The 11,964-nt window shown below is 44.1% G+C and overlaps 1 protein-coding gene across 1 annotated transcript; it reads left to right on the top strand.

Moving 5' to 3' along the window:
* Nucleotides 1-309: 309 nt before the first annotated feature.
* Nucleotides 310-5,838, top strand: LOC134290865 (uncharacterized). The gene has a single exon (XM_062858079.1). It carries the CDS (start codon nt 310-312, stop codon nt 5,836-5,838), a length of 5,529 nt encoding a protein of 1,842 aa, XP_062714063.1.
* The last annotated feature ends 6,126 nt before the right edge of the window (nt 5,839-11,964 follow it).

The raw sequence follows: 11,964 nt of genomic DNA, 5'->3' as shown, positions 1-11,964 counted from the left end.
AGTGAATTTATCCGTCGTTCCGGAATTCGCGTGTTCCTAATTCCATCCGGTCCGACAAGCGCGTCGATTTTCGTAGTTCCAAAGTGAATCCGCCGTCGCGTAGTGCTACCTCCCCGTCGCTCCGGGCATTGTGTGAAGTGCTCCACCCGTTGTGACAAGCGCGTCGGTTCCCAACCCATAAGTGATTGATTTAAACGTCGCATAGTGTTTGCGTTCGTTATTCCGGAGTCCGTCCATCCACTGTGACAAAGGCGTCGGAATTCCTGTCCGAGTTCTGTGTTGCTGACCCGTGAGATATTCTACATCAGAATGCCACCCAAACGGACGCCGGTGAAGAAGGTTCCTGATTCTGCTGAGTGTGAGGACCAGCTTGGGGCACTAGTCCACAACCGTGGATTAGCTCAACGCAACGTGAACCGAATCCTAACCACCCTCAAGCAGGCCGAAGAGGAAGAAAGAGAGCCAACCCCAGCCCAAGTTAAAGTGTTTCAACGGAGTGTTGAGACCGAAAAAACCGAGTTCATCAGGCTGCACCAGGAAATTGTGGCCCAGTCCCCAGCCGACAAGCGCGATGAGCAAGACGATCCCTACCTGCAATTCATGCACCTGTACGAGGAGGTGTCTGTGCTGCTCGAGAGCTGGAACGAGAAGCTAACTGCGCCCCCAACCCAGCAGCAACCGTGTGTCACCACCAACCAGCAGCCGATCGTCGTACAGTCTCAGTCATTCCGTGCTCCGCTGCCAACTTTCGATGGGCGTTATGAAGCATGGCCACGCTTCAAGGCCATGTTTCAGGATCTAATGCAGCGCTCATCAGATTCGGACGCGGTGAAGCTATACCACTTGGAAAACTCTTTGAAGGGAGACGCCACCGGCGTTATCGACTTGGAGACGTTGCAGAATAACAACTACCAGCGCGCATGGGACATCCTGGAGGAGAGGTTCGGCAACAAGCGGCTAATCTTGGAGTCTCACATTCTAGGGCTGCTGAATATGAAGAGGATGGCTAAGAAGTCGTCTAAGGACCTCCGAAGCTTAATTGATGAATGCACCCGCCACGTGGAGAACCTTGTCAAGCTTGGCCAACCGCTGCTGGGAATGTCGGAGTTGCTCGTGGTAACCGTGCTCACTCGCGCATTGGATGACCAGACCCGCGAGTTATGGGAGGCTTCAATTGATCAAACGGAGCTCCCGGAATACGAGCAAACGATCGAGTTCCTCAAACAACGATGCGTCATCCTGGAGAGATGTGAGAAGAGTGCTCCCATCGTATCCCCGAATCCCAAGCTAAACCAGAAGCCCCCTGGGTCCAAGCTCGTGCCTTCCAAGACCTCGCACGCAGCGGCAGTGACGTCGGAGTACATGTGTGATTTCTGTTCCGGTCAACACCAGAACTACAAATGTTCCAACTTCCTGAAGATGTCTGTGGATCAGCGACAAGCAAAGGTAAAGGAAGTAAATCTTTGCTTCAACTGCCTAAGGAAAGGCCATCGTGGTGCAGCGTGTTCCAGCGATAAGTCGTGTTCAAAGTGCTCCAAGAAACACCACACGCTACTTCATTTCGAACGTGAGAAGCCCGAAGTGAAACCCACTGATGCGCCGAAGACTCCAGAAGGGAAGCCGGTACCCGCAGTGCAGCCGGTGAATACATCGTGTTCCAGTAGCATTCCTCCACCGGGTAAGCAGGTATTTCTGATGACTGCAATGGTCAACCTGACCGCCAAAAACGGACAAGTTCATCGTGTGCGAGCCTTGTTGGACTCCGGATCGCAGATCAACGTCATTTCCGAGTCTGTGGTTCAAAGACTGAAGCTTCCGAAACAACCAGCGAATGTTCCCGTCATCGGCGTCGGAGGTAACAAGTCCAAGATGCACCACAAGGTGGTGGTGCGAATGACATCGAACTACAGTGATTATGCCGTCAACGTTGAATGCCTCACTACTCCAAAGGTGGCGGGCACGGTTCCGCCGGTGAGCGTTAACATCGATGCGTGGAACATCCCGCCTGGTATTCTGCTAGCCGACGCCGCCTTCCATTGTCCAAACGAGATCGAGATGTTGATTGGAGCTGGTCTGTTCTTTGACGTCCTTAAGCAAGGTCAGATCAGATTGTCCAGCACTCTGCCGACCCTGTACGAAACCCAATTCGGATGGGTAGTAGCTGGTACGTACGATGACCAGGACGATGATCGCCCGGTATGTGCCAACATTGTCGTGAACGATGGATTAGAGGAGTGCCTGAAGCGATTCTTCGACCAGGAGGAAATTGTCGAGCCTGCAATGACAAGCACCGAGGAAGAACGGTTTGAAGAGCACTTCAAACAAACATACCGACGTGACGACACTGGAAGATTCGTAGTACAACTTCCCTTTCGTGATTCTGTGAGCCAGCTAAGTAACTCCAGATCCCTCGCCATGAAACGTTTTTTGCTCCTAGAGAAGAGGTTGGCGAAAAATCCAGAACTCAAGAACCAGTACACAGAGTTCATCGATGAGTACCGAGCCCTGGGTCATTGCCGGGAGATACAGGAGGATGAGGACCCACCTGGAACTCAAGCCTACTACTTGCCACACCATTGTGTCCTGAAACCATCCAGTAGCAGCACCAAGCTACGTGTTGTGTTCGATGCTACAGCGAAGGCGAGTGGGTTATCCCTAAACGATGTGCTGATGACCGGACCGAACAGCCAAAGTGAGTTGTTCACCATAGTGATGCGCTTCCGGACCCACCCCATCGTATTCTCTGCGGACGTGTCAAAAATGTACAGGCAAGTACTAGTGGACCCTTCACAGACCCGATACCAGCGAATCTTCTGGCGAAGCAACCCATCGGAAGCGCTGAAGGTTTTCGAACTGTTGACCGTAACCTACGGAACATCGGCAGCGTCCTTTCTGGCTGTGCGCTCGCTTATTCAACTAGCACGGGATGAGAGCACGAATTATCCCACGGCTGCCGAGATCATCTTGGACGACTCTTACATGGACGATATCCTTTCTGGTGCGGATTCGGTTAATGAAGCGATCAAACTTCGGAGCGATATCGAGGAGCTGATGCTGAAGGGTGGATTTCCCGTCAGAAAGTGGTGTTCAAACTCCGAAGAACTCCTTGACAGTGTTCCAGAGGAGGATCGTGAGAAGTTGGTACCAATTCACGACTCCAGTGCCAACCAAGCTATCAAGGCTTTAGGACTCATGTGGGACCCACGGCGAGATTTGTTCCTGTTTTGCCAATCCGCTGATACGACCAACCCCGAAGCAGTAGTGACCAAGCGACGTGTCCTGTCCCAAATAGCGAGGTTGTTTGATCCACTGGGACTCGTCGCGCCAGTGATTGTGGAAGCGAAAATGATAATGCAATGCTTGTGGGCCAGCAAGTTAGGATGGGACGATCCCCTTGACGACGAGCTACTCCAGCGGTGGAATACTTTCCGGACTTCCTTGGATCATATAACAGATCTTGAAATTCCCCGGTGTGTCGTGGATACAGAGAGGGAAGTATTAGAGATCCATGGATTTGCCGACGCTTCCAAGAGTGCATATGAAGCGTGCGTGTACATCCGTTGCGTTCGACGAGATGGTTCAGCGGTAGTCCATCTACTATGCAGTAAGTCCAAGGTAGCTCCCCTCCGTGAGATGACCATACCTAGGTTGGAGCTGTGTGCTGCCTTACTACTCGCCAAGCTAGTTGCCAAGGTAGCTCCAACGCTAAAGCTGTCTTTCGATGGAGTCAAGTTGTGGTCGGACAGTAAAATAGTACTGGCCTGGATCAACAAACCCCTGGATCGGTTGCAGGTTTATGTTCGTAACCGTGTAGCCCAAATCAAGCATCTGACCGATCGTTACCAATGGAGTTACGTGAATACTTTGAATAACCCAGCTGACATTGTTTCACGGGGAATGCCGCCAGACTTGCTGAAGCAGTGTAGCTTGTGGTGGAATGGACCAACATTCCTCAGCACAACCGAGTACGAAGTGGAGGTGATTACAGAGATCCCTGAATGTGAAATCCCCGAGCTGAGGGAAGTGACCATCGCAAATCCAGCCATAAAGTCGGAGCCGGTCTTTGAACGGTTCAGCTCATTCACCAAATTGCAACGGGTTCTGGCACAGGTGGTTCGATTCGTCCGACTAGTTCGAACACCTAAGGAGCAGAGGATGCTATCCAGTGCCTTGACCGTTCAAGACATGCGAAAGGCCGAGATTTTCATCGTTAGAATTCTGCAGCAGAGTGAACTTCATGAGGAGATCCAGAGTATCCAGCGAGGCAATTTCCCGAAACGAATGGCCAATTTGCAGCCGTTTATCGACGACGAAGGATTACTACGAATCGGAGGGCGCTTGCAAAACTCCAAGCTGCCTTTCGAAGCCAAGCACCAGTTGCTGCTTCCTCGGAAACATCGTGTTACGGAAATGCTGATACGCAAATACCATGAGGACCGTCTACACGAGGGCCAATCCGGATTATTGGCCGCCATTCGGCAGAAATTTTGGTTGACGAATGCACGATCCGCTATACGTAAGGTGATCCACGATTGTGTTAAATGTTTCCGGACGAAGCCACGGAGCATCCAGCCTCTGATGGGTGTGCTACCTGAAGCACGAGTCACCGAGCATGAGCCATTCGAGCTGACCGGCGTGGACTATGCCGGACCGATACTTGTGAAGGAAGGCAAACGCAAGCCGAAGGTAGTGAAGGCGTACATCTCACTATTCGTATGCCTGTCAACGAAAGCCATCCACCTCGAATTAGTATCCGACCTGACCTCTGATGCTTTCCTTGCCGCTCTCGACCGTTTCATCAATCGCCGTGGTCTTGTCCGCAAGCTATTTTCGGACAATGGGACCAATTTTGTTGGGGCTTTGAAGGAGCTTCGACATCTACGTGATATGTTCAACGACCAGGTGGAGCGGAACAAAATCAACGACTTCCTGATCGGCCGAGAAGTTGAATGGGAGTTTATTCCGCCGAGATCACCTAACTTCGGAGGATTATGGGAGGCCGGAGTGAAGATAGTGAAGTCCCATCTCACCAGAACTCTCGGGAATACAACTCTAACGTTCGAGCAACTTAGCACTGTGTTGACCCACATCGAAGCAATTGTCAACTCTAGACCGCTATATTCCACATCAGATGATCCCAACGACCCTCAACCGATATCGCCTGCACATCTAATGCTTGGTCGACCAATGGAACCGGTGATCAAGCCATCGTATTTGGATGTACCAGCAAACCGCTTAACCAAATGGCAGTATCTGAACCAGATGAGAGACCACTTCTGGAAAAAATGTTCTCGAGAATACCTTTCAACTCTACAATCGAGAGCAAAATGGACAAAGAAACAGCCCAACGTAAGGATCGACACCGTCGTTTCATTGGCCGAGGATAATCAACCAGCACAGACATGGAAGCTTGGAAGAATCATCGCCGTCTACCCAGGAAAGGACGGTATCGTTCGTGTTGCTGACGTCAAGACAACCACTGGTGTATACCGTCGTGCAGTAAGCAAACTAGCGCCGCTTCCCTTGCAAGAAACCGACGAGCAACAGTCATCTAAGTTGGAATTGCATTCCAACGGGCGGGACTATGTTCGCGCACATGCGCTCCCAATGAAGGCAGCAGCATGCGAGGCTGCGCGGGCACTGACACCAATCAACGCATCCGAATCGTCATCGACCACCGACGCGGCGCTCACACACTCACCCGAGCCGACGAAACCGAAGCTACCTGCGCTGCGAGAGAGTGAGTGCCGTGAGCTCCAAACATTGAGTTCGGCGGCAGACCACCGCTGCCGCAGCCGTCATCATCATCATCATCGACTGTCGTCGCTCTGCAGCTAGCTTGGTGATGATGGTTCCCGAATCGTCGCGTGGGTTCTAGGCACGCGTGGAACCTTGCGTAGAAGCTTCCACGTGATTCTGGAATATGGATTTTTTGATATAAATATGCGGCCCGTTCGCAGTAGCGGGTCAGTTTGATTTCGATAAGCGTTCGCGTGGCTTATGACAACGCGTAGTGAAAAAGTGAAGAGAGAATAAATTAGTGAAATAAAAGTGAACCCAGTGAATTTCTTTCGCGGTCCGAAAATCCAGTTTCCTCTCTTACTGTGTGAAACAGTCCAGTGTCCTTGCCAAGTGTTCTTGTGTTTATTGCCAAACAGTTGCGCTGTGTTATCTAACTTCTCAACAGAGCCGTAGCGTGGGGTTGGCCAGGTTGGCCCCCGCCAAGGGTGCCAGCCTTTAAGGGGCGCCGAAAAGGTCTAAGACTAGAAGGAATATTCTGATGCTATTGTTTTCTTGTATGTTACCAAGACTTCAAAATACCTAAGATTGATCGAGTGCTTTTTGCATTACGTTATTCTCAAAAATTCGTTCTCTAGATTATTAATCATGATGTTACCTGGGAATTTAGCTTATTTTTTTTATTTTGGGAAATTATTTTAGTTCTTTTTTAACGAGCAAAGCAAAATCAAAAGTTTTCAAAATGCCAGTGAAAATTTTTCTCTGTAAATTACTGGAAACTTATTAATTGACATATTTTAAAGTGTTAACAATAAGTATTTTAAATGAAAAATATTCAGACGATGATGTTCATTCCCTTCAAACAAATGAATTATTTCGGGAATTTCTTCATAAATTTCACCAGGTATTTCTTCGGATTTTTTGCTGGGCTTCTGTAAGAAAACATTTAAAAACATTTCAAAGAATTTCTCCGGATAAATGCAGGAAATCCTCCACAATCTCTTTCATAATTTCATTCAATGAATCCAGCAAAAAAAAAATCCAGAGATTTCAACGAAATTTCTTCTGGTATTACTTCATTTCCATTTTTGTCTAATGATTTCTGAAAATTTTCTAAGAATTAATAATTTTGATTGAACTTCACAAGAAACTTTTGGTGAAGTATTAGAAAATTTTGGTAAAACCAGTTGAAGCTATAGCCAAAAAATAGTAAAAACGTTTGAGAATTTCTGAAAGCTCCTGAATTTCAATTCAGTATTTTTGAAAACAAAATTCATTTAAAAAAATCCGAAAAATAACTAAGATTTCCTTAAGAAATGTATGCATCATGCATGTTAAGAATCTGAAATGTCATTTTTAACTATTGTGCTGGTCTAAGTATGATTCTTGAAATGCAAAATGTGTTCGTACTTATAATCTTTGAAAACTTTGAAAACGTAATAACTTTGAATAAACAAATTTAGCAAAATAATAATGTCTAATTGTCGTGGGGTGCCAATCTAGATGCTTGCCAAGGACGCCGTGGGACCACGGTACGGCTCTGCTTCTCAATATCCATTTATCCAGCCTTTGATATGCGCGGTCAAAGACATTTTGGAGGACATCTCCGTTGAGGTTAACGTAAATATGGATGACACATTCATCATTCGTTGGGTATGTGATGCCGTCCGGATCAAGTTGGGGTTACTCGAATTGCAAGGTCTGCACGCTGTGTGTCTCTTCTGAGGGTGATTGAGCATGATCGTGACTCGGTGGACAGATGTGATGAATTTCCGATGATACGGATGGCTCTGTTGAAAGTAATAATGAAGTAGGCTTCCAAGATTTGTTTCGCAGCTCCTTTGGTTCGGATTTCTTTTACAGGGAGTGGTTGCGTGGAGTCCGAATCAGTGTGACCAGACATTTCCGCTTCTGCGAACGTCTTGAAGGACTTTCGTTTCAGTGTGCAGGGAATTTTGTACCATTTTGAGTACGGGGCTGACGTCTGGTCTTTGATAAACGTCGCGGCATATTTGTCTGGCAACAACCGAGACGTTTCCGTTGACCCAACGTTGAGGCACGATAGAGATGAAGGTTTTTCCGCGTTCTACCGTTTCGAAAACAACGAAATAACCAGCGTTCTCTAAAAATAAATAACAGATACTTGTTATCCACACCACGGAATATATATACATTATAAACATTTACCTGTATTTCTGTTCATTTTCTCTGACTGCAGCGGTGTTTTACGATAACCAAACCGAGGAGCACTGAACTGTAAACAAAACCATGATGTTTTGACAGCTAATCCATGCATAAGCTCGTACCATTTCACGTGGAGCAGATGCTAAAGTAAGTGACTATGAATCAATGCACCGAAGTTCGATTCTCAATTATAATCATCATTTATTCTGTTATTCTGTTATAATCAACGCACCCCCGGGCCGTGGCCAATCTGCGTTGAATCGCTGGGCGATACGTCTACCAGTAGACTTGTATCTGCCCTATGCTAAACCGATTAGCATAGCAAGTCCTTTCCACTGATGAGTAGGCTCGAATGTCCCGCCCATCCCTATAACCCTTAGGGGGAAATAAGGAGTTTTGAGTTTCAAGTTTTGCATAGATCATGACTCTTTCTACCATAATGCTTTGAAAATTCTGAAATATCAGAAAACTAATATGATGGAAATAATTGAGATACAAGTTTTTATACAAAACTAGCTGTCCCGGCAAATTTTGTCTTGCCGTCTTCTGGGGGTTGGACAACTGTTGAGCTCAAAATGGCACCGCACTCTAGATTGGTTTCATTTCGATCGTATGGATTTCCTTCCCAGCTCATGAAAAACCAGTACTTGTTCAATTTTCTTACTTTTCTAGTTGATTTTCGTATTTTTTGTACATATAAACACAGCCACCACGAATACGAACCGAACCGTGCAAGGGACATGCTGATTGGTTCATCCGTTCTTGAGTTTTGTTGCCTTAAAGAAACTTCAAACTCATTGTTCGCGCGTTATACTTATGAACGGTTTTCGGACACTATACAGAAATTCGCGGCGGACTTGGCAAATGACAACACTTTATTACGCGAACAGTAAAAGAACGACGACCAACGAGATGTTGGTTTCGCGACGATATATTTGGATCTAATTATTCGGTTATGTACAAAACAACAGCTGACCGGCGATCGAGAGGCGATCGTTCGCAGAGCCTATTGAACTGCTACCTGTTAGGCCTGATCATTGCCTAAAGCGAAACGGGCCAAGTAAAAACGGGTAACAGAACGAGATGACCAACAATTCCACGACTGTGGAACATGTTTGGTCACTCACTCTCTTCCTATCTATCCCTTGCACGACCACTCATTTATATATATAAATATATATATATATATATATATATATATATATATATATATATATATATATATATATATATATATATATATATATATATATATATATATATATATATACAGGGTGTTAGGTTCCAGAGTGCAAACTTTTTAAAGGGTGATAGAGGACCATAAATGGAGAAAAAAAATGTTCTACGCATATGGTCAAATCTCAACCGTTACGTAGTTATTGAACTTCCCATGTTTATGACTCTTATTGCCTTAACTGGCAATAACTTGAAAATGGTCAAACTTATCGAAGTTTTTTTTACCCTTATTCGAAAGATTATTGAATTTTCTAAGAAATGGCATCTTTGAATCGATTGGTTTAGTTAAATAACTAAGTTTTCTAGAGCAAAATAGCTTAAAATAGTGTATTTTTATTGGTTTTTGTCAATTATCTTTGAAACATGCGTAATAAATTGAAATTCTTTCTTTGGCAAAGTTGTGGCCCCTGTTACACTCTACAATTCGTTCCTTGACACCAAACTTCTAGCTCTTATCGTTTTGTTGCAAATTCGATTTTAACATCACATTTCAGATCATAAATTTGCAACTGTCATGGAAAGCACTTTTTTGCGCATTGTGCCGCACATTTAAATCAAAATTGCAACAAAACGATAAGAGCTAGAAGTTTGGTGTCAAAGAACGAATTGTAGAGTGTACCAGGGGCCACAACTTTGCCAAAGAAAGAATTTCAATTTATTACGCATGTTTCAAAGATAATTGACAAAAACCAATAAAAATACACTATTTTTAGCTATTTTGCTCTAGAAAACTTAGTTATTTAACTAAACCAATCGATTCAAAGATGCCATTTGTTAGAAAATTCAATAATCTTTCGAATAAGGGTAAAAAAACTTCGATAAGTTTGACCATTTTCAAGTTATTGCCAGTTAAGGCAATAAGAGTCATAAACATGGGAAGTTCAATAACTACGTAACGGTTGAGATTTGACCATATGCGTAGAACATTTTTTTCTCCATTTATGGTCCTCTATCACCCTTTAAAAAGTTTGCACTCAGGAACCTAACACCCTGTATATATATATATATATATATATATATATATATATATATATATATATATATATATATATATATATATATATATATATATATATATATATATATATATAGATTTAAAGATCAGTTATTCAAAGGTGAATTGAAGAAATGTAAAGTACGGCAGGAAAATATTCCGCGCCGACACGAAAGTCATGAACAAGCAAACACATGAACATTTTATTTGCATAGTAGTAGAAAGAGTTGCGTGCCTGTTTATAAAAGTTTGTACTTAACTTGATTGCTCCGGATAATTCCCGTTTGAATTGGGGAACTTCGTAAGTGTACCAGGATAGGTTGTCTTCAAAACAAAGGCGTTTTCTGGAATAAAGACAAAAATAAAGGAAATGCTGGACTGCACAGCTCCGCTGCCCACATATATTAGTATAGTGTTTTCAACAATGCAATTTGCAGAATGCAGTTCTTAATCGGTATAAATAATAATTACTAGGTTCTACTTTATATGCTACAAGATAGATGCAGTTTTTTTTCATTTTCGCCGTTTATAGAAATTAAAGTGTACGAACTTAGTCAACTGTTGTTAGGTCATGCGACAGTGCCTAAATTCATGCTGGAGGCATGGCAACATCAAGCGTGTGAATAGAAACAGTGTGATTATGTGGAGTCGGATAGGGTCACGTTAGATAGGATGAAGCCAGAGGAGAAAAGAAAGTTTTTGAGACGAATAAATTGAGGGGCCCAGAATCAAAGGGGTGTAAAGTGACCATTTTGTCGATTTTGACCTGAACATATCAAAAAAATCTTCAGGTTTCAACCTGTCAGGAACTTTTTTAAGACTATTTTTACGATGAATAGAAAAAATACAATAAATCATTAAGAATTGAGTCGATTTTGAGACTCCATACATTTTGTATGAGATGAGAAATTGGTGAAAAACTTTAAACCACATTTACTCGAAAGTGGGATTATGTCACTTACATCAGTTTGCTACTAACCCCTTCAATCATTATTCTAATTATTAGTTTACTACGACGCTTGACAATAAACAATAATCCAAGCTTACCAATTTGGCACCTTGCCAGGGGAACTTGGCCTTGTATCTACAGCTCAGGGATTAACTCCATACCGTCAATAAGGCAAATTGTCAACTATATTCTTTTGTGATACTTTGACGGAATATTATTTGGAGTAATCTTCTGAGACACATAATCCGGGCAAATTGGATTGTCAGATAATCAGTGCCCTTTCAGCACCAGGTGTCACATCACGATCATTAATATACAGGAGTATAAAAACTACAAGATGTGATGGCCGGAAGAATACAGTGTCGAACCAAACAGCAAGACCACCAGCCGGCAAGTGTTCCTACTGCTACGTTCGATACTGTAGGTAAGCTAACTCCCCAAGCTAATCATCATTTATATATTTAAATTTCAGCAACTATGAACTGCTATTCTACATCTAGACCAAGAGACCTGGCGATTCTGGCTTAAATTCTGTGGGACTTATTCTGATATTTTTTTTATTTGGTAGTGCTGCATAAGTAGGGTCTCCAGTTAGCCTAGTGGTTAAGGCTATGGATTGCCAATCCGGAGACGGCGGGTTCGATTCCCGTTCCGGTCGGTAAAATTTTCTCGACTCCCTGGGCATAATGTATCATTGTCCTTGCCTCACAATATACAAATTCATGCAATGGCAGGCAAAGGAAGCCTTCAATTAATAACTGTGGAAATGCTCAAAGAACACTAAGTTGAAGCGAGGCGAGGCAGGCCAAGTCCCAGTGGGGACGTAGAACCATAAAGAAGAAGAAGAAGATGAATCATAAGT

Source organism: Aedes albopictus, chromosome 3 (genome assembly GCF_035046485.1).
Source record: "Aedes albopictus strain Foshan chromosome 3, AalbF5, whole genome shotgun sequence".
Taxonomy (NCBI): Eukaryota; Metazoa; Arthropoda; class Insecta; order Diptera; family Culicidae; genus Aedes; species Aedes albopictus.
This window is presented reverse-complemented; position numbering and strand designations above follow the sequence as displayed.